The following is a 24,649-nucleotide window of genomic DNA, read 5'->3' on the forward strand; positions in this document are numbered from 1 at the left end:
TAAAGGGTATCCGGACTGATCATAGACTGACTCATGATAGACAGTCATTTGGTCGACAGTCAAAAGGTCGACATGGCCAAAAAAGTAGACAGTCAAAAGGTCGACATGGCCAAAAAAGTAGACAGTCAAAAGGTCGACAGGGTTTAAAGGTTGACACACAATAGGTTGACATGGTCAAAATGTCAACATGAAAAAGGTAGACATGCCTTTTTTCACAATTTCAGCTGACATGTGCCGACAGGCGGTATTTCATGTCCTACCATCCACTAGGGCATGGAGGGAGAACAAAATAGTGTGCAGAACGCAGCGAGGCACCGAGCCCGAAGCATGGCCAGCTGACAAGGTACACTTAGACAGTGTAATGTCAAGATAGACACCCTTAAAACATTAAAAACTCATGTTGACCTTTTGACCATGTCGACCTTTTTCACGTCGACCTTTTAACCGTATGACCTTTTACCTGTTGACTTTCAGACCCTGTCCACCTTTTGACCCTGTCGACCTTGTGACTGTCAACCATATGACTGTCCATCATGAGTCAGTCTATGTTTTATACCATAACCGCTGTCAATTTAAGCCTCTCATAAGGTGTATGACAGTAAGATTGTCTCTTTGAAAATGATATCATTTTTTGTGCAATGGTCTAGTTCCGTTCATATGGCACACACATACACACACATACACACACACACACACCTCATAACTGTCTTATAACATACTGGCTGATGATTAACAAGGTCAAAGTTCCAAAGACAATTCATATTGTTTCATAAAGTACAGGAATGGTGTCTCATTTTGTAGTAAGACAATGTATGAATGCATCCCATTATGAACTCTTTCGTCCAATACACTACCTGTATGGCAGATTAATAAAAACACTGAATATTCTACAACACTGTTTGGAAGTTCATTTCTTTCTTAGATCACATTCAGTAATCTGTCGCTCTGTGTGCCTTGTTTCCTTTCCAGAAAATACTCCCAGGTGGGAACACATCGTTTGATGTGGTGTTTCTCGCAAGAGTAGTGGGAAATGTAGAAAATACTTTATTTATTAACACCTCAAATCATGGGGTATTTACCTATCAGGTAAGTTAAGCATTTTGTGTATCATTAAAGGTAATGGTTGTGACATTGTTTTCACATGTAAAGTACTTAGCTGAAACGAATCTTGCATAGAAAAATGTTAATTGCCTGTATACGGAGTTGTATGTAGATTGCAAGCAACTGGCTCGGCCTGCGCACGTGGTTAACTGCTAGTCATCACTTGCATGCATCCATTCCCAGAGCATGCGCGCTGTGAAGTCATGTAAAATCAGAACCGGTGTGCCGCAGAGAGCTTCCTAGGTTAACATAAAAATGTTTGTTTTATAAATCTGTATAGAAAACTAATTAAACCTATTTATTGCAGGTTTTTGGAGTTGGAATTCCAAACCCTTATCGATTGCGCCCATTTATTGGGGCACGAGTTCCTGTAAACAGCAGTTTCTCACCATTAATTAATATCCACAACCCCCACAGCGAGCCTTTACAGGTAGGTGCCTGCTACACCATACATAAGTTACTTACTAATCCCCTGATGTGAGTCTCTTTCTTTCTGGTGTGTACTTTAGAATTGTGGTGGTTGCGCTGCAGTCTTGTAAAATGTCAGTGCATATAAACCCTTCACTTATATTTTATGATGCACTTATGATGTGCAATTAAACACATTTTACAACTGGATGTGTAAGGGCTCTATAAATGTAACATGCTAATTGGCGTATTTCCTTATTAAAAAATATATATACACAAGGTATATCTGGTGCAAATAAATATAAGAATATATGTATAATTTTAAAGCAGAAAATAATTTAATATAATTATGGATTAGACACCGTTTTAATGTCTGGCTGCTCCCACAAGAATTATCAAATTCAACAAGCAATGTCTTGCAGCAATGTCTTGCAGCATCCACAGTTAACCTATAAATGTGTCCACTTTAGGTTGGCTCTTACCCACTTTATATAGTGTCACAGTCTCCTTTAGTTGGCCAAGATGCCACCGGGGGTGTTGCTGGATAGCAGATTCCACTAACTTGACATGTTTCTCCGTCCACACTATCTGACGGTTTCCTCAGAAGCATGCTTCTGAGGAAACCGTCAGATAGTGTGGGTGGTTTCACCAGTAACACCCGTTAACCCCAAAGCTGCTTGTTTACAACTGGACCCCGTTACCTCCCCACGGATACCCGCTGTTCTTCGGCCGCAACAAGGAGTGACATGCGGCGATCTCGTCAGTGCTCACACCTGGCCGGGTGAGTGTGACGCCTCTTTGCTATCAGAGAAGGAAGCGAGTGGTGGGGGTGTGTTGATCTGCTCCCAGCGCAGGCTCATATTTTAACAGAGCCATGCTGGTTGTAGCGGACCACCAACATCAAATCACCCCCACTACACATCCCTAACCTTGCTCATGTTACTACACCCATTATATTGCGGACACCGTATATATATAAAGGAGACTTTTTCTTTCCAAATTGGGATCCCCAAACATTTAAAGGAATACTCCTATATAACAAACATTAAGGAGCTTGTCCCCCGGCGCCTATCTTGGGCTCCATTCAAAAAGATTAGGACACTAGAGTGGGTAAGAGCCAACCTAAAGTGGATACATTTATAGGTTATATTTAACTTGAATATTGATTTTTACTATTCATATTTTTTATCTTTTTATAATAAATTGTTTTCTATGTGTGCCAATATACATGTGTAATGTTAATACATTTTCTTATATACATTAAATAATTATTTAATCAACACTGCGCTCTCTTAAATTATAATCATTTTGTATTTCCTTATTCCCTGTCCATATTTTTTATTGGCATTTATTTTAGCCTTGTGTAATTTTTGCATCTTAATTTACAGCTGATACTTCACGGCTAGTTTGATTATACTACATTGCTGGTAAAACTATATAGAAATATTTCGTTGTTATCCCTCCACATGGTATACATACGGATGATTGATGGTCAGGGTGCTGACTGTCAATATACCAACGCCGGCATCCCAAAGGAGCCTAGCCCTCCCACCCCACCCCACAACTTGACCCTAACCCTCCATGCTAGTAACAACCTAAACTCCATACCCTGCTGCCTAAACCCAAATCACTAGCCCCCGCAGCCCGACTCTTATCTTCTTGGTACCTAAATTTAAAACACACCCCCCCCCCACTAGTCACTAAACCCAACCCGCTCAACTCACTCACTGATTTAGGATGCCTGCTATCTGTATTCCGGCGTCCGTATCTTTAGGATCCGGCACTGGCCTTCTGAAGGCAATTAGGATGCTTTCATCTGTGTACTGACCACCAACATCCTGACCACCGGATGCTGATTGCATCCCCGCCCAACGCCATTTGCTCTTTTATGCATTCTCACGTACACATTTGGGATTATTTTTAGATCGTAATATCGCAATAGCCATGCTCATGTGCACATGTTTTTTTTTTGTTCAGTAGTTACCAGTGCGTGCAATTCTTTATTTTTTCTAGGTAGTAGAAATGTATTCCAGTGGGGGAGATCTACACTTAGAGCTTCCAACAGGACAGCAAGGAGGCACCAAGAAATTATGGGTAAGCATTACCCCTCAATTAGTATACAAGGGCCTGGTCTAGACTATTTTTGAGGGGAGGGGAAAATTTGTTTTGGATTCGGGGGATTTTGGGGTTGTTTCAGAAATAATAAATTTTTTGGTCCCAACATCTTTGGGCACTACACCTCTGCATCCTGAGCACAAGACAATGGACTCAGTTGCATTGCACACTCTAGTGTCATGATTTGAATCTATAATTACATTGGTTGAGACTATAAAATTGCTGCCTCGGCTGGGAGAAACATTTCAGCATTTTTATTGGACACAGACATTTCCCTGCAGCAGCATACCCCACGATAGAATCTGCAACCTAAAGCAATGCAGTGATATCTAACAATTTGAGCTACTGTATTTGCTCCTACATAGGAAGCCTTGTAATTCCCCACCCAACCACCCACCCTGGAACTGGCACTGCCTTTTGTCTACATATGAGAATCACTTTGACAATTAAACTCCACAGAGTAGTATATGTGGGTGTCATGTCAACCTTTTTCAGCTAATTGTTTTAATTCCTTTTGAATTTCATTTATGTTTTGAAGTACTTTGTGATATTGTTGATAGAAGTACCAACTTGTCCCACCAGCCATGACTTCATCATGATTGATTTACTGTACATCTGTAATGCCAGCTACCTAATTGTAGGGTCTCTGATAATAGCAATTGCAGTAATAGTATTTTTTATTTTTAACTTTTTTTAATTCTTCTTTTAGGAAATTCCACCCTACGAAACAAAAGGTGTAATGCGAGCAAGCTTCTCCTCACGAGAAGCAGACAATCATACAGCTTTTATTAGAATTAAAACTAATGCTTCTGACAGCACGGAGTTTATTATCCTTCCCGTAGAGGTGGAAGTCACCACAGGTTTGTTTCCCGTTTCCTCCTTTATAAATGATCAACCAGTCTTGTAAGAAATAATCATTTAATGTTTCCCTTTTTCAGCTCCTGGCATTTACTCCTCCATAGAGATGCTAGATTTTGGTACATTACGAACACAAGGTAAAAAAAAAAATCAATTCACTAAATATTTTTTAAACTCCAAAAATCTCTAAGGCTAATCACATGTTTATATACTGTATGATCTGACTTGTAGTTAACAGATACAGTCTAATTACTAATTGGTTGCTTTGGCTACCTTATCACTTAACGTCAGTGTTTGTATATAATACTATACATTTTTAAAGGTCTTATTCATAGCTCAAAGTTATTTTAACATGTTTGAACAGTTCTTGCTTTAACGTGGCAACAGTTTATGAATGATTTTCTCCTGTTCTAGCTACAAGCAGATATAAATGTCCCTAGAAATTCAGTTCCAAATCATCATTGGTATTATGCTTTTCAGATCAGTTAAGGATAATATGACAGTACTATACTGTACATTCCATTGTAGATTTATGTTGTGGTTGGTAGACTTGAGATAATGGTCTTTGGAAAGTTTGACATGTCTTATAGGAGTTCTCCCTTGAATAAGTCCACAGTAAGCCAGGGAGTGTATTCTTAATGCCTTGTTTGTTACTTTATTTAGTTGCTAATTCAACACTTATACAGTATATACTTGTTGAATGTTTTTGTTTTCTTAGAACATTAAGGGAGGTATGCAAGGTGGGATCACGGCTGTCGATACCTGCCGACAGCAGTGGTCCAGGCCCGTTTGCGGTCAGATCGACCACATAACGACAGACTGGATTCAATGTTCCGCCTGCCGATGGGCGCAAAGGGGGCGTGGCCGTGAAAACAGCCGTGGATCGTCGATCTGCATCCCGGATAACGACAATCCACGGCCGTTATCAGCAGAACAGGCCCGACAGCTTCTGAAGTCGGGCCCGTTCTGCCGTTATCCCGCATCAATGCTGTCGTTAATGACAGCATTGAATAGGGAGCCTCCGCTATTTCCCATGTCAGAAATAGCGGCGGCAGATTGCATGCCCCCCCCCCCTAAGATTTTGTTTCACTAAAATGAGTTGGCAGTAATCTGTTTGGCAGATTGGTGAATGGTGAGGCATGATTTCTCACTCCAATGTACCATAGTCCTAATGGTGGTGTGCTTACACCATTTAAGATGATGTATGGTACTGTGCATTTTGATAAAATTCTTGTCATCTCCAAGCGCCATCTCAGTCTTAGATTCCTGCATTGAGTATCTATCGATAAATAAATGCTGTGCTAGTGTTTTTTCCATGTGGAGTTTGGAATGGTGTAGTGAGTGTTACTACACTGGTTGTCTAAATAAATAAATATCTATCTATATCTCACCTATTCCCATCTGAGGTGAGGTACCACCACTGACCACTAGAGGCTCCTCAATGGCCAAATTACTCCTTTGTGTGCTAAACGAACAAAGTGAAAGAAATTTTTGCAGGTACACTGATCTGTTTAGAACTTGCTGGATGTGGAGAGCGGGAGCTGTGAAGACAGATTGGAGATAGAAGCAGATAAGGACTGGGGGTGGGATGGAGTGTATGTGGGTTTAAAGACTGTCACAGCTCAAAGTGAAAGTAAAAACGGTCACAGCTCAAAGTGAAAGTACATTGCAGAAGTCTCCATTTTGATGGGCTTTTAACTAGTTTGTTCATAATGAACAAATAGGATTACACTTGCGCAAAATGGTCTAATTTATACCCCTTTTACACCAAATATCCCGGATCCGACCCAGCATTTGGAAGAAGGATCCAAGCCTGGTCGGAACCGGGATTTACACAGTTTACACTGCGGTGCTCATCCGCAGTGTAGACTGAGATGGCGCTTGGAGATGACATCATCTCTAAGCGCCGGGACAGCGGTGATCCCAGCCGGAAACACCAATCACCATGCTGGGGGCAGCCCAGCACCAAGGTTAGATGCTGGGCAGCCCCTGTGCACCCCCCCAGCCGCACACAGGCATCCATTCACCAATGGCTTTTGTATACAATATGTTCTCTTATGCTGAAGTCTTTGATGTTAACACACTTATTCTGTTTCTTCGATTGCACTCTTTATTCTATGTCCCAAGTAATTGAAGGAACAGATGAATACTGTGCCCAATGGTGTTGTGATGGTGTTATGCATAAACACCACGTACCCAGGCTTACATTCTAGTTAAGGCTGTCCCGTATATTTAGTTATCTTTATAAAATGTGGATCATCCACCATTGTGAATAATCACCCATTGGTGTATGAGCCCCAAATGATGCATACCCCACTCACCGTTCATGTGAGGGTCAATCCATAGAATTATTATTAGCTCTACAATTTAGCTTGGAGCAAAAATGTAGGTTCTTAGCACAATTTTTGGCCAAAAATGTGAGCCCACATACTAAGTCAGAGTTCAGGTGTGTCATTAACATCCCTAATACTGACATATTATACTTTGTCCAGGTCTTCTCTATCATAGTGCTCATTATAATATGTAGATGTGTATGTAGATGGCAAATGTAAGGACCCAAACTAATTAAAAATGATTAAGTGCAAGTTAGTGGGGTATTAGTCCAAGTAAGTGTCTCATCTGGTTGGTTCCCCAATCTCTCCAATACTGAGATATCTATCATAGTGCCCATTCTAATATGTAGACCAGTGGTTCCCAACCTTTTTTCTCTCCCGTACCCCTTGATTAGGCTTTTCATTGATGAGTACCCCTCCTCTCAATTTAAAATATACACAGTACTTATAAGTGGAGTGGAAGTGAGCGGTATGTGTGTCCTTATATTAAGGAGCAGCAGACCGGAATCGTGCCCTTCAGTGTCTGGCCGCTGGTTGTGTACTGTCCCCAGGGTTCCCACTTACACCTTTAGGATTAATGCCGCTGCTTCTTCCACCTGTGTCAGCGCAGGGCAGATGATCTCTGGTGTCTGATGTCTGAGGGCAGCATGGGAAGCTCCCATTGGATTGCTGGTCAGGCAAAAGCACAATGAGACGCTAATGAGGCTGAAGACAGAACCATAAGTGACACAACGTAGTTCTTCTCCATAGCAAATACTTTTGTGCATCTTCCGCCATTACCAATATAATTTTCAAGTACCCCCAACTGGTCTGCAGAGTACCCCCAGGGGTACTAGTACCCCAGGTTGGGAACCACTGATGTAGAAAATACTGAACATAATTAAAAATGCCTAAGCACTATGAACACTGGTAATCACAACAAGTGCTGTAATCTCTGTGCATATTGACAGTAGTAGTACTGTGAGCTGCAGGCCGGACTGGTAGAGGCTGGAGACAGCACTTATCCAGACGTGTAGGGAACTAATGGGAAACGAATAGGAGTTGGACCTATATTGTGTTTGCTTTCTTAGAAGGAATAATAACAGTCAGATGGTATCATGACCCCTCCGTTCATAGGCCACTGAGTGTTTGCAGATCTTCGCATGGGTGTAATAGAAGAAAAACATCATGGCCCCACACAGCATCTTGGTATATGGTGAAGCAAGGGCTGACACTGAGGTGCTATTTATTGTCACAATGTCCTAGATGGATTATCGATACAGCCTGTACTGTTGTGTTAGCAGGGACTTTCCTATTCAATTGTGGCAGTTTTAACCCCTTCACGACATTTGACGTATATATACGTCATGGTCGGGAAGTACTTCCCGACCGTTGACGTATATATACGTCATGACTTCTAACTGTCACTGCGTCTAGAGACGCAGTGACAGTTAGGTGATGTCTGCTGTCCCTGACAGCAGACATCCCCCCTCGTCGCCCAGGGGGGGCAGGGGTGCCCCCCCCGGTCGGCGATCGCTGTGATTGGCTGTTCAAATCTGAACAGTCAATCACAGCGTTTCCTGTGTTACCGGCGGCTAAGCCGCTCGGTAACACAGAAAACGGTGGTGATCGGTGCAGCACCGATCACCACCGAGCGGCAGCACCCCCCTCCCACCCGCCGGGCACTCACCCGGCAGCAGCAGCAGCTCCAGCGGCTCAACCGCTACGTCCGGAGCGCACGCTGCGCTCCCCTCCTCCCCCCTCCCCCCCGCAGCAGCAGCAGCATCATGCTGCTGCTGGAAAAGTTAAAAATAAATTAAAATTAAAAAATGTGCAAATGTGTGTATATATATATATATATATATATATATATATACACACACATATATATATATATATATATATATATATATATATATATATATATATATGTGTGTATATATATATGTATATATATATATATATATATATATATACACACATATATATATATATATGTGTGTGTGTGTGTGTGTGTGTGTGTGTGCGTATACCGCACCGATCACCAACGATCGCCAGCCCCCCCCCCCCTCCCACCCGGCAGCCCCCCTCCCTCCCACCCACCCGGCTGCCGCAGCGCCAGCACCCCTCCCACCCCCCCGCCAGCCGCAGCGCCAGCCCCCCTCCCAAAGCTGGTGACCAAAATGGGGTCACTTGTGGGGGGGTTCCACTGTATTGGTGCTTCGGGGGTCTTGCTAATGCGACATAGCACCCGCCATTCATTCCACCACCAAAAATCACTCCTTCCCTTCTGAGTCCTGCCATGCACCCAACTGGTATTTTTTGGTCACATGTGAGGCATTGCCGTACCCGGGAGAAATTGGGGCACAGATTTTGGGGTGCTTTGTCTCCTTCATTCCTTGTGAAAATTAAAAATTTTGAGCCAGAACTGCATTTTTGTGTAAAAAATTACATTTTTTTTACACAAAAATGCAGATCTGGCTCAAAATTTTTCATTTTCACAAGGAATGAAGGAGACAAAGCACCCCAAAATCTGTGCCCCAATTTCTCCCGGGTACGGCAATGCCTCACATGTGACCAAAAAATACCAGTTGGGTGCATGGCAGGACTCAGAAGGGAAGGAGTGATTTTTGGATTTTGCAGCACAGATTCTGGTTGAATGACCCCCGAAACACCCATACAGTGGAACCCCCCCACAAGTGACCCCATTTTGCAAACTACACCCCTCAGGGAATTCATCTAGGGGTATAGAGTACATTTCAAACCCCCCGGGGTTTCACCAATTTTGATACAACTGAGCTGTGAAAATGAAAAATTATTTTTTTTCATTTTCACTGCCCAGTTGTACCACAATTGGTGAAACCCCTGGGGGTTTGAAATGTACACTATACCCCTAGATGAATTCCCTGAAGGGTGTAGTTTGCAAAATGGGGTCACTTGTGGGGGGGTACCTAACTTTTAGCATCTTATGGTGCCTAGAAACCTACATGGTGCCTAAAAAATAATCTCATAAAAAGGAGGCTCCAAAATCAAGTAGGTGCTCCTTCTATTATGAAGCCTGTGGTTTGGTCACCGTGCACACTAGGGCCACATATAGGATATTTATGAAAACCAAAGAATTGGGGGAATCAATTTTTAGTCACATTTCTCTAGTAAAATCTACTGTGTTCCTTAGAAAAATGTATTAAAATTGCAAATCTGCAAAAAAAATGAAATTTGGAAATTTCACCTACACTTTCTTTTAATTCCTGTGAAACACCTAAAGGGTTAACAAACTTCCAAAATGCTGTTTTGAATACTGTGAGGGGTGCAGTTTTTGAAATGGCATCATTTATGGGGGTGTCTCACATACAAGTCACTCAAAGTCACATCATAACTGACCTGGTCCCTAAAAAAATCAGAGTTTGAAATTTTCTTGAAAATTTGAGAATTTGCTATTCATATTTGAAGCCTCCTAGTGTCCAAAAAAATGAAAATGAGGTTGAAATAATGATGGCAACATAAAGTAGACATATGGTCTATGTTAGTTATTCACTATTTTGAGTGGTAAGATTATTTGTCTCACAAGCAGAAAATTTAACATTTTGCAAATCGCAAAATTTTCCATTTTTTTACGACATTTTGGTATTTTTCACAAAAAAACACAGACTGTATCGACGAAAATTTACCACTAACTTGAAGTACAATGTGTCACGAGAAAACAATCTCAAAATCACTGGGATAAGTAAAAGCAAAAAAAAGTTATCCCCACTTAAGTGATACATGCCAGATTTGAAAAAAAGGGCTCTGTCAGGAAGGCAAAAACTGGCTCTGTCATGAAGGGGTTAAGATCATTTTTTGTTGATGCAGTTTCACTTTTTTCTAAAGTCGAGTAATTGGCGGATTATTTGACAGTGGAAATATCCGTCACGGAATTGAATATCTCCTACTGTGTTTATTTGTCATTATTATGCCCCCAAGCGGGCATTTCCTCCCCACCCCCAATTACTGTGCAGGGATCCCCTCACTGAGCAGGCATTTCCCTCCCAATAACGTAAGGCAGGGTGGGGGTGGTGGTGGCGGCAGGGAGGCACATGGAAGAGCTGAGAAGCCACTCTCAGTAGAGGTGAGCGGTCTGTCAGCGTGGTGGGGGGCGGTATGTGACTGGAAGAGCTTACAAACTGCTCTGAGTTTAGCAGCGTGTTAGCTCTTCCAATTGTGCCCTGTCGTGCGGTCATCAATCAGCGCTGACCTTCTCTGATGAGAGCGACTGTCACCACAGCTCTGACAGATGCATCCCGCCCCTCCGCTGATCTCAGCTTATCAGCCACGGCACAAGGGTGCAGAATAGGGGCATGGCGCTATGAGTAAAGAAAACCGGGCAGGGTGCCGTGCCCTGCAAAATACACCTAGCGGGAACACTATTTCTGTATTCTAAAATTAGGCAGTATTGTTGAACATTGTTTCTGTTTTGTCTTCCAGATGTTCCCAAAGTTTTAAATCTCCACTTACTAAATTCAGGAATGAAAGATGTTCCAATAACTGTAAGTAGGAAGGAGACAACACGTTTCTAAACTCATTTGGTTTTCTGCTGTACATAACTACTTGTTTCTATTAAGTGCCAGAGATTGACAGTTTTCATATTTTTTTGTAAGATGAAAATGTAATTTCTCTTCTCTCTTTGAGATAGATAGATAGATATATATATATATATATCTTTTGCGAGCAGTGCTGACATCTCGCGGTCAAAGCTCGCATGGTCAGTATTCAACTAACCCCCTGCACCTGCTGTTTCCACGGCAATGGGTTTTTGCATCAACATGGAAACTGCGCATGCGGCCGCTAAAACAGCAAGGCTTGCGGCTCGATGCAGTAGGCCCTCGGAACATTGAATAGGTGAGCGGCCGGCGTGGGGGTTAAGCAGCGAGGGTCGTTTGTTTTTGGCGATCCCAACCATTTAACCCCCTCTCCAGTCCGTGGGGGGGTATTAAATCCTGGCCGCTATTTCTTCCAGCAGAAATAGCGGCCCTCGCCTATTCAATGCTGCGGTTACCAACGACATTGAAGAAACAGATCCCACTTGAAAACAAGTTGAATCTGTTTTGTCGGAAATGGCCGTGGATTGTCCAATTCATGGAATTTTTCAGCAATCCATGGCACTTTTTACCAATCCGTGTAATTTCCGACAGCCGGAACATTGAATTCCGGCTTTCGAGTTAGTCGAACGCAATGGAAACGGCCGGGGATACAGACTGTCGGAACGTTCCACATTCGGAAACCCAGATTGTATACTCCCCCGGCAAAAAAGCCATATACATTCAGACAGCCAATTTGTTTATCAACCCCCATGCCAAATGGTATGCAAGCACTGAAGCTGCTATGTGTATCTGCCTTGTAAAGCTATCCTTATTAATAGATTCTACTGCTATTAAGATGCACAGGATAGTTTTCCAGCTTCTATGAATTACTGTGCAACGTCATTAAATTAAGGTCACGCTGCACTCCATTTTCATGTATTTCAAGCAACAACAGTTTTAGTGTGCTCAAAGAGAATCAAGTCTGGGTCAGAGTTTCTCTTATGTTCCCTGCTGCTGTTTGGGCAGTAGTTGCCTTGGACAGTTGTGTGCAGTGTTACCTTCATGAATTTATTTAATTACACCATGGGATTTTTGAATTTTAGCTTTATTGCAACTTGAATCATGTTCTATCGTACATGAGTTATTGAAAGTTTTACTGTAATCAATTATATTTTCCATAAGGATTATACAGTTTTGTGAGTTTATATTGGCCCAAGTAGAATTCTTCAGCCCAAAAGACTAAAAATTTTTATGTTTGCATCTCTGAGTAAATAATCAGGTACAGGGTAAGGTGACAGAAATGTAAAATGGGTTTACTTGGGGCAGGCTCACAGATTGTAGCCTAACCAGGATTACAATGGGTCTCTTGGTTTGTGAGCAGCCCAGCTACACTTCCTATTAGAGTTCTACTTGGTTCCCCTTGTTTGATCCCTCATTAGTCAATGTTTAGTACTGTAAATAGGCTGAATTGCAGCGTTCTAGAGCACCTGAATATTCCTTGCACACACAGTTGTATTTGCCCAGACTTGGTTGTAGTTTAAAGTGTAACTGTTAGCCAAATCCTCTAGGTAACATTACTTTTATCTATATTTACTTTACAACTGCCGCACATTAACCTCACTGACCTATGAGCAGTTTGTCATAGTTTGCTGCTGTTGTTGTTGAAAACTTAGCAACGTAATTGTGGCATATATGAAATGACTCACAATCTGACCAGCGTCTATTATTTAATTTGTTTCATTTATTTGGCTTCCAGTGTTTATATAGATATATATAGATATAGATATATATAGATATATATATACCGTATATACTCGAGTATAAGCCGAGTTTTTCAGCCTTCTTTTTAGCTGAAAAAGCCCCCACTCGGCTTATACTCGAGTCAGTGGCTTCTTTCCTGCGTCCAGCCATCCACTTCGCTGCCCGGCTACGGCAACATGGCCGCCGGCCTCCTGCACTATACATGTCCTCAGTGCAGGAGGCCGGCGGCCATGTTGCCGTAGCCGCGCCTTTTTTCAAAGTGGAGCCGGGCAGCGAAGTGGACGGCAGGGCAGTGGCGGCGGCCGCGTACCCCCCCCCCCCCCCCCCCCGTGGAGCCTGTCAGTGGCGCACCCTAAACATCCTGGAGTCGGATGATGGAGGAGGTAAGCGGTGGCTGCTCCCTCCCCCCTCCGTGTGTGGTGTCCCTTGCATGGGGATCAACCTGTGGTGTCCCAGCTGTCAGCACAGGAATCAGCCTGTGGTGTCCCCCAGCCTGAGCAGCCTGTGATGCATTATGCAGGAGTAGCAGCCTGTGGTGTCCTGCTATTAGGCAGGGGGAGCCCCCTGTGGTGTCCTGTTATTAGGCAGGGGGAGCCCCCTGTGGTGTCCTGTTATTAGGCAGGGGGAGCCCCCTGTGGTGTCCTGCTATTAGGCAGGGAGAGCAGCCTGTGGTGTCCTGCTATTAGGCAGGGGGAGCAGCCTGTGGTGTCCTGCTATTAGGCAGGGGGAGCAGCCTGTGGTGTCCTGCTATTAGGCAGGGGGAGCAGCCTGTGGTGTCCTGCTATTAGGCAGGGGGAGCAGCCTGTGGTGTCCTGCTATTATGCAAGGGGAGCAGTCTGTTGTGTCCTGGTATTTTTATACAGGGAAATATACCAGTAGCTGCTGCATTTCCCACCCTAGGCTTATACTCGGGTCAATAAGTTTTCCCAGTTTTTTGTGGTAAAATTAGGTGCCTCGGCTTATATTCGGGTCGGCTTATACTCGAGTATATACGGTATATATTTATATATTTATATATATAGATAGATAGATATATATATATATATATATATATATATATATATAGATATATAGATATATAGATATATAGATATATATATATATATATATAGATATATATATATATATATAGATATATATAGATATATATATAGATATATATATATATCTAGATATATAGATATATATCTAGATATATATATAGATAGATAGATAGATAGATAGATAGATATATAGATATAGATACATACACACACAGAAGTACCAACACACTCGCCATTCCTAAGAATGGGGTGCAGTGGCCTGTGACCGCACACTCTAGTAAATACAAACACAGGGGGCCCAGCACTGACTACAACAAACAAACTCACCTTAACATTCAAATAATCAGTTTAATAAATAATAAGATTTTAGTTCATGATTTGATCAATGCATTTAAGCTTGCAGCCCATCGCCAAGGGACCCCATTTCACTGCAAGTCCTACACTAACAACTGGTTTTCATGGGAACCTGGCAACTGCTTGCACATCATAGCTAAAATAAACATGTGTTATTTTCCTGGGTTAAAGCTCAACTGCCAAGTACCTTATGGCTTTTAAAGGTGAGACCATCCCACTGTATATATATATATATTTGCTCAGTGGTGATTAGTCTTGAGGCATCTGAGAAATACCAACTTCATGATCTGTGTTTTTTTTTTGTTTTTTTTAAATGGTGTACAACACTCTGAAACCCTTCTAGACCTGCAATTTGTTACTTGATACTGTAAGCAAATTTATTGAAATGCTTGTTTTATAGCAGAGAAAGTTGTTTTATTTTTCTATTCCTAATGTGTTACCCTTGCAGAACAATATAATGTGCCATCTGCTGTAAAATATTTCACATCACTGGGACAGGGCCAGGACCGGATCAGGCTAAAAATATTATCTGAACCTGGCACAGAGGTCTTGTCTACTTTGTTAGTAGAAATGTATCACTGTCTTGTTTACTGAATTAGTTACAATGCAGCAGATACATAATTTAATGCTAAAAATGGCCTAAATAGTAGAGGAAAATTTCCATTCAAAGCAACATTTTCAGTGACACGCCATACCTAAAGTTTACATGGGCTTCTGCAGTTCATGCAGTGTCTCCTGTACGCTGCAAGATCTCTACATGTCCTGTAATGTGATTGTTTCCATTTTTATGCAGGCAAAATAACCAGTTTGAAAGATTTTTTGCTAATCTGATAAATTAAACAAAAAAAAAAATCATATTCCCAGTATTATTCACCCACTAAAAGATTAAATGTTCTGCAACATCTGCTGACAAGACAGTACAACCTTCCACTTGACCTTATTTATAGTCCTGTCTCCTTTCTGCATCTTGTACTGTATGTTTCATGTTGGAAGCCGTAAGCTTCAAACAAGCTGTTCCACGACCCATGCTCTGAAAGCAATAGTATGTTCTTTGCACTCTATCTGTAAACACTTGTTGCTCTGTGTTCATGTGTTCAGCCATATGTGGTAGAAGCCACTTCATTTATGTTGCTGTATAATAGTGATCCATAATTCCCAGCAGTTGGTTTGAACCAAGTATTCAAAATATTCACTGTGTAAAGCAGTGGTTCCCAAAAAAGTCAGGTTTTATGACTGTCCTTATATATATATTGCTGCGCTAAATAAAAATAGTATACTGCATCATACAAGTGTTAAAAAAATGGTGTTAAAACAGGAAGTTCCACAATAGTTTAGAATAGCAAAACCTGCACTGGACTACTGGACTGATATAAAGTCACATATTCGGAAGGAGTCCTTGGTTTAATTACCACACTCGGTACCGGAACTGTGTCATGTTCGATCCAAGATGGCAAGTGTCTTCAATACACAAATGGCATAAACATCCAAGTGTGGTGGACTGACGTTATGTAAGTGTAATTGTTGGGTCCAGAGAGTGTTGCAGGTAGGTAGGGTCCTGTGGAGACTTTCTGAATGCTACAGCTAAAGTGTTTTACTGCAGAAACTAGCAACTATCAAAGACTGTCCTTACCTAAGCAAAGGTGACTTAGTTAGTACCTCTGCTTTATTATACCATCTGTGCACAAGTATGGATGTCCATAACTTATACTGTGAGTGTGTCTTGAGGATCAAGGGGCTAATTTACTAGGGATCCACAGTGCAGTTCCCGTCCTGTGAAATGTGCAGGACCGGTCCAGCGAAAGCATAGCAAAAATGCGATTACCTCTACCCGATTGACAGACAGAGGCATCCATGGGAAGAGACAGGGGTGGCCCAGGTTTCTAGAAATGGGTGCGTGGCACCGCTGTTTTCTGTGAGTGGCCAGGACAAGGACTGAGGCGCAGTTTCCTTTACCTCAGACTTCAGTATCAGCTGACCCTTCCAATGTTTCAATGGTCCCAATGTTTCTTTTAAACTGTAGGCAGGAGGTGGTATGCACTTCCTCCTATATTTCCATCGCTAAGGATCTTGTGTGCTAATCCACTGCGAGCAGCTTCTCACATGCAACCCTTACTGAATCAGACCCCAAGTTTGGGCAACACTTGTGTAAAAGAATCTGCTTAAACAAAGGGGAGACGACACAAAGTGATTTGTGTCTGATGAGAACACAACAATATTGGTATTTATTTTTAAACAACCATATCATAGCAGTCTTTTCATTTTTGTTATTTCTGTCAGTTCTTTGTAGTCATAGTAATGGCATGTTTCTCCCTGTAATCACTTCTGAAAAGGTTTCCTTAGATTAAGGTCTTATGCAATCTTGCTTGGACGTGATGTAAAAGTCGCTCTATCATTGAGTGGCCAGAGCACTTAAATGAATGATTTGTTGCAAGCAAATAAAGCAAGATCTCTCCCCCCCCCCCTCCCCCCCCCCATTATTTAGAGCCAAAGCCAGTGGTAGGGTTTTTGGCACCCCCATTCACGCTATAATGCTTTTCTCTTAGAATTACTGTGCAGGGCCAAGGTAGAGGTTGAACTACTTCCACCTCACCATTACTGGTGGTGGAATCCTGTTCCACCTCCTTCCCCCACACATTAACCCCTGCACTATAATGATGTAGAGTTGATTGAATAGATCAACCTGATTTGTCATTCGGTTACATGATTGTATGAAGTTGGCACCTACTTGCATAGCATATACCTTTTAACTGAGAGATTTTTGTTATGTAACTAAGATGTTTCGGATGGTCTGGCACTGTTTGGAGAAATAATGGTTGTTTTTCTATTTTGTTTAGAGTGTGCGATCAACACCTCAAAATGATGCCATAACTGTGCACTTTAAACCAATAACATTGAAAGCTTCAGAGAGTAAATACACCAAAGTTGCAAGCATCAGTTTTGATGGTAAGATTGAATCTATGCTGATTTTATATATTTATTTATTTATTTAGCATTTTTAACTTCAGCAGTGTTTTGGTAGCTACTGCAATTTTCTAGGCTAGTGATGCCTGTGTACCAATCCTTTAAAGTGCATGTGCACAGGGGGTTGTTATACTGGTATTGAGAAATGCTTTATCTGTGTATGATTTAAGAACTCTGAAATGCTTAACTTTTGAAATGTTTTCCATTCATTTTAATTTCTGTTTAAAAAATAATTAGAACGCTAAACTTTACGTGGGTTTCTCTGAAGACTGCTTTTTGCGTTCTCCATTTTGTATTCGTATTTAGATTTATTTAATTATAAGAAGTAGGGCCAATGCTTAACATAAACTTGTTCTTTTCAATTCCATCTACTCAATCTAAGTGTACATTGTATTAATGTTTTGTCTAGCTACATATATTCAAATGTAATAGGAATAAGCTGTAAATAATTTGTTAACATTTGCTAAATGATTGAAATCCGAGTCTAATAATGTTAATAACGTTTTAAAGTATTAAAACATTGCTGATCAAGGTTACAATACATTAGATTTTTTTTTTTCCATTCACAAATTAATGCAGAAAAACTGGTCTAAACCAACAAAAGCGTATTTTTTTATTAAAAGAAACATTTTTTCCACCAAACACTGTATCAGCTTTTAGGGGTATTCACTGCCCCTGGCAACCAGCAGCACCGATAGCTTGCCATCCGTATTCAACTCCCTCCCCTTCACTTGCTGTTTTCACCTCACCTGTTCCCTGAGGTGAGGTGGAAACAGTGAGTATGGCCATTAAAACATCGGGGGTCACCACAAAATGCAGCAAACTTGCTGCATTTGTGGCGAACTTCACCATTTAAGGGAATCCTCGCTGTCCTCTCATGGCGAGGATTTGTCCCTTACATTGAATACAGCGAGGACGGCTTTTTTTTTTTTCGAGGAAAAGCCATCCCCGCCGTGCAAACCCCCTCACCCAGCTGAATTGAATACCCCTCTCTATATGTTTGTCATTGATCATTCAAGGTTTTTAGAATGGTTTTGGTAAATAGAGGATTTCCTGAAGGGCATACTTGCCCCTTAAGTTTTGATAAATTGGAGATTGAAGATTCTCCATTGAAGAAGGCAGCATTGTTGTAAAATCCTCTCCAGCATTTTGTATCTGGCTGATGTGAACTGCAATGTGTTTATTCGCTAACAGCATGGACTGGCCTGTAGAATAGGCATCTGCTGTGTATGCTGCTTGCCACTTGAACGAGGCACCAACATACAACTTTTGTCTATACTGCTCACCTATGCATACTAATTATGGTGCACATTCTGTGATGATCATATATTTGACCTGCTTTAACATACTGGTGTTTTTTTTTCTGAAGTTTTTTTTTCTCTGTAATTTGATGTTTAATCACAACAATGTTTTCTTTTCACAGCATCAAAAGCTAAGAGATCATCACAGTTTTCTGGGAAAATTACAGTTAAGGCAAAAGAGAAGAGTTACTCAAAACTAGAAATTCCATATCAAGCAGAAGTATTAGATGGGTAAGTAACTATCTTTATTTTAATACCTAGAAAGTAAAAGAAAATACTGATCATAATGGCATTTTTAGAACTAATAACATGAGGAAGTTTATCCAGCATTTTACATACGGTCAGTGCTCAGAAGATTTACAAAATGCTTCTTTTAAAATATCCTGGGGCAGATTTTTAATACCTACTGAGGGCTTGTCCTGAAATTTCCAAATTTTGATATTTAGTGGTAGACTATATTATATAAAACCACTAATAAACAAAAATCAAGATCTAGTGTGCTATCACAAAACTGCTGTCAGCACCTACAAGTGTCATAAGAACAAGAAATGGTGAAACCAGTGCTAAAATCTACAATTACTATATGATGGTATATGGAAAAGAAAATGCACATTTATTTAAAAACCACAATAAAAATAAAATTGCTAAAAATGTGGCAGGGCATGCTGGGACGTGTAGTTCCACAACAACAGGAGGGCATTGAGGTTGACACCACTGGTCTTCTACAGTATCAGGCTGGCTCCTGTATTAGTCACTGTTTAAATTAGGACTTTCTTCATTGTGTCCATAAAGGATCCAACTTTAGCAGCATGAGTAGCTTGTACGTCCAAACATTCCCTTTAGCAACCACATTTTCAAATGAATGTCTTAAAGGAGTATCCACCAGGTATCTGGAGCGCTGCAGAATGTACCAAGGAGAATGGCAAAGTCCAAACAGAAGTCCAGTGGCATAACAGGAGTCAAGATAAAAGTTCAACCCATTTCCCTGGGCTCTGGTCACCCAGCTATTCCTGCAATACCATATTCCTCTACCTCATCTATGGCTGTGTATATTTGGGATCTGCATGTACAGTATGACTTCTGTGCTCCAGCTTTAAGATAGCAATCTACAGTATTTCTTTATTTATGTTACTATTGAAAGCACATTTGGCATAAGACCAGGCTTGGTGTTGTGTGTTTATTTATCCTGAGTGCCGTCGTCAATCTGCAGTCTATATGGGAGACATGGTACATGTAGTCCCTATATGAGGAAGGAAACGGGAGCAGTGATCTCCATTATCAGTGATTTCCAGAACATATGGACATGCGTATATATATATATATATATATATATATATATATATATATATATATATATATATATATATATATATATATATATATATATATATATATACAAAAAGAAACATAGGAGGAGCGCTCCATAGTGTAAAACCAGATATGATTTAATAGATATAAAATATCCACGGTACAGTCAATCAGTACTCGTACCGTTTTAAAAACAGCAGTGGGCTGGTTACCACATGATGTATATATAACAAGCCAGGCAAGCCTCCTACCACCATCCGGGGCAACTGCAGCACGACACGGAACCTCACCGAACACTCTGTGAGGGAAGCGGTGTACCGACAGGCTGGAGAGGATCAGATGCGGCAGGGGATTCCCGACAGACACAGAGCTCGCCGTCACCAAGGCCCGCCTTTAACGCGTTTCGTAATCCACTTCGTCAGAGGGCGTGCCTGGTGACCGGCAGCTCCAGACTAAAAAGGACACAGTGACCAATGAGAACAGAGTATGCACGTATCTGCACCAGCACATACGATACTGGTCTTACAAAGAAATGACCGCACATGATATACATAATAAATGTACAGGTGTAAAAGAGAACTATTGTATCTAGTTTTCAACTAGATTATAGCTTAAAAGCACATTTCTTTAGAAGCAGGTAATATGCGCAATCCAGTGTTGTCCAACTTAAAACAGAGAAAGGCTTTTTTTTATTTTTTATTTTATTTTTTATTTTTTTTTGGGATATGGACAATATATCCCAAAAAATAATAAAATAAATAAATAAATAAAATAAAAATAAAATAAAATAAAAAATAAAAAAAAGCCTTTCTCGGTTTTAAATTGGACAACACTGGATTGCGCATATTACCTGCTTCTAAAGAAATGTGCTTTTAAGCTATAATCTAGTTGAAAACTAGATACAATAGTTCTCTTTTACACCTGTACGTTTATTATGTATATCATGTGCGGTCATTTCTTTGTAAGACCAGTATCGTATGTGCTGGTGCAGATACGTGCATACTCTGTTCTCATTGGTCACTGTGTCCTTTTTAGTCTGGAGCTGCCGGTCACCAGGCACGCCCTCTGACGAAGTGGATTACGAAACGCGTTCGGGCGGGCCTTGGTGACGGCGAGCTCTGTGTCTGTCGGGAATCCCCTGCCGCATCTGATCCTCTCCAGCCTGTCGGTACACCGCTTCCCTCACAGAGTGTTCGGTGAGGTTCCGTGTCGTGCTGCAGTTGCCCCGGATGGTGGTAGGAGGCTTGCCTGGCTTGTTATATATACATCATGTGGTAACCAGCCCACTGCTGTTTTTAAAACGGTACGAGTACTGATTGACTGTACCGTGGATATTTTATATCTATTAAATCATATCTGGTTTTACACTATGGAGCGCTCCTCCTGTGTTTCTTTTTGTACAGATTGTCGCTTGTTCCTGTGAGTCCCAGGAATTACTTTGGAGGAAGCTGCAGTTCAAACTTGGAACTTTTAGTGTCTATTTAAAAGGGTGCTCATATCCTTTGTTTCTGACTGATGCTAGCTAACCACAAATTAGCGCTGATTGGATCCACCTTATTCCACTTTTCTACACACATATATATATATATATGTATGTGTGTGTGTGTGTGTTTATATGTATGTGTGTATATGTATGTATGTATACATATGTGTGTGTGTATATGTGTATATGTATGTATGTATGTATGTATATATGTATATATATATATATATATATATATATATATATATATATATATATATATATGCAATAAGATCGCACTCCATACAAAAAATATTCAACCGCTGGGCTGACGTCCAGAACTTTCCTTACAAGAAACAAAGTCCATGTATATAAAGACCAAAAAGACACACTCTCCAGACTGTTTGATGCAAAATAAAAAGCTGTGTATTTGTATTCACATAAACATCAAATGTAAAAAGAAGGGTACCCTTCTTTTTACATTTGATGTTTATGTGAATACAAATACACAGCTTTTTTTTTATCATCAAACAGTCTGGAGAGTGTGTCTTTTTGGTCTTTATATATGTATATATATATATATATATATATATATATATATATACAATAGAAAAAACGGGCGCTTCATAGTGCGATTATCAATGTATAAAAAGTGTTTATTTTTTTAAAACGATGTCCACCACAAAGGTCAGGGTGAACGTACCAAATATGGCGGTATACAATCACCGCAGAAGATAAAGCATAAAATCGGTGCACAGCACCGGGTTACCACTGCTGGAGCGGTCACTCTCGCCTGGGCTCCACAGTCTGAACTTCGCTAGGCCACGCCCCTACGCGTTTCGTCACGCTGGACTTCGCCCTCTGACGAAGTCCAGCGTGACGAAACGCGTAGGGGCGTGGCCTAGCGAAGTTCAGACTGTGGAGCCCAGGCGAGAGTGACCGCTCCAGCAGTGGTAACCCGGTGCTGTGCACCGATTTTATGCTTTATCTTCTGCGGTGATTGTATACCGCCATATTTGGTACGTTCACCCTGACCTTTGTGGTGGACATCGTTTTAAAAAAATAAACACTTTTTATACATTGATAATCGCACTATGAAGCGCCCGTTTTTTCTATTGTAGATTTGTTTGACTGTGGGATACAGGACACCCCTCGTGGGTTAAACGGAGCAGCCGGTTTTCCATAAAGAACTGAGTGCAATCTATTTGAAACGGACAACATTGTTCTTGGATATTTGTTTCCCTCTAATATTTGGAATTTGTCCCTGAGTGGAAACCTTTATGACTGAGCTCTTATTGGCAGAGACCTTTTCTAATTATTGACTATTTGCGCACCGTTATTTGTTTCTATTTGATATATATATATATATATATACACACACACACACCAGGATCATAAAATTAAGAAATTGGAATATTAAAGATGACAACGTTTCAAGGCCCGACTGGCCTTTTCATCAGGTCGTTTGCAAGTAGTGTAACAAAATAAATAACGTGAACATATGTCTTTCCGGCTGAGCTGTAATAAATAGCGTGCACACAATGAAAGCGAGGACCGGAGTCAGAGGGTGAGAACTTCCGGGGGGTTGGGTTTACAGCGTCATCTTCACAAAGGAGGGGGCTGAGATGTTAATTCCAGAACACTCCCTCTCCTTGGTTCAGTTCCCTGAAAACGGAAACAATGTGATAAAATAGTGAAACATAAAGTCTAACTTGAAGATCTGTGTAAAACAACGGTGATAATTTAGTGCACTGAAAATACTTAAAAAGGCATGAAGATTACATCATAAGCATGTTTAACATTAGGCGACCTATATATATCCAAGTGTTTAATATATTGCTGTATTATCGTCCGACGTATGTTATCAAATATATACATTCCAGGATTTTTTTTTATTTAAACCCTTCGGTGCTACGGTGTTTAACAGGTATATCCATTTGGATTCTGTTTGAGTCAGTAGACGATGTCGATCACCTCCACGGGGTGGTGTCGCACATGGTCAATTATCTTGCACCGCAGGCTGGTTAATGGATGTCCACATTATTTAAAATGTTTAGCCACGGGTTGTTCCATGGGCTTACCCTCTATGGCAGCTTTTATTGCTGATCGGTGCAGAGCCAAACGGGTACGCAGATCTCTGATGGTTTGGCTGACATACTGAGGGACCGCACATCAGTTTTGACTCCCGATACCCCCTCCCCACATACAAATGTATTTTGATTTCTGTATGATGCGCTGACTGGTCTCCGCTGTACACGGAACCCCCTGCCGGAAAGTGTGGTGTCTAAACGCTGGACAGCCCACCGCACACAGGCAGCCTGTATTGCAGAGTTCTGCACAGGCATACTTATAGAAGCCGCATGGGTATAACCCCCAGACGCTGCTGCATTGCCGTTTTCTGCTTCTTTAAGTTTTTTCCTGCAATAGATATCAAATCCCCTCTCATGGTAGAGTGACTAAATGGGAGATATCTAGCAAGTTAACCGCACATACAGCACAAACTTTATATTGTGGGACATCCAGCATTTTCAACAGGGATTTCCCGTTGATCTTGCTGCATACACACTGGGGGATCTGTGATATATTGATTGGTCCGACAAATCAAAGAACATATCGGGAGCTCAACTGAATAAGGATTCTTATCCTTTTTTATTTTCACTAGTCTGTGTCTATGTATATGTTTGTGTTTTATTTCGCAATCTTTTAACAATCTCTAATAAAAGTTAAATCTTATTGTATCGTTAATCCTTGGTGCACCAGCAACAGACATTCTTTTTCTTCCAAAAATTCTGCTTGTACCCAATGTCTTATGGTAGCACACCCTTACTGGTCTCTATGTGATAAAATCACAGAGTAATACAAAATAAAAAGGGTCCACCTAACCATACCTAAATTGATATTTCCTATGCGATTGGCATTTATCTCTGTTTTGTCTTGGCCGACATACACTAGCCCACATGGGCAGATAATGATGTAGATGATGAAGGTGGTTGTGCACGATAGGTGATGTCGGATTTTATATTGTTTTCCAGAGTGTGGATTTTTAAAGTAAGTTCCTGGCTCCAGATAATTGCAGGTTGTACATGATATGCATTTATGGCATCCCAGG

The 24,649-nt window shown here is 41.1% G+C and overlaps 1 protein-coding gene across 2 annotated transcripts in view; it reads left to right on the forward strand.

The window, feature by feature from the left end:
• Nucleotides 1-24,649, forward strand: part of TMEM131 (transmembrane protein 131) — a 264,088-nt gene that overhangs the window by 186,228 nt on the left and 53,211 nt on the right. For both annotated transcript variants that reach the window (XM_083168563.1, XM_083168562.1), the window contains exons 6-13: nt 970-1,086; nt 1,409-1,531; nt 3,523-3,603; nt 4,334-4,484; nt 4,563-4,619; nt 11,256-11,317; nt 17,343-17,451; nt 18,893-19,001. In XM_083168563.1, coding sequence (XP_083024689.1) covers nt 970-1,086; nt 1,409-1,531; nt 3,523-3,603; nt 4,334-4,484; nt 4,563-4,619; nt 11,256-11,317; nt 17,343-17,451; nt 18,893-19,001 — 809 coding nt within the window. The remainder of the gene's footprint in view (nt 1-969; nt 1,087-1,408; nt 1,532-3,522; nt 3,604-4,333; nt 4,485-4,562; nt 4,620-11,255; nt 11,318-17,342; nt 17,452-18,892; nt 19,002-24,649) is intronic.

Source organism: Crinia signifera, chromosome 2 (assembly GCF_055691185.1).
Source record: "Crinia signifera chromosome 2, ASM5569118v1, whole genome shotgun sequence".
NCBI classification, from domain to species: domain Eukaryota; kingdom Metazoa; phylum Chordata; class Amphibia; order Anura; family Myobatrachidae; genus Crinia; species Crinia signifera.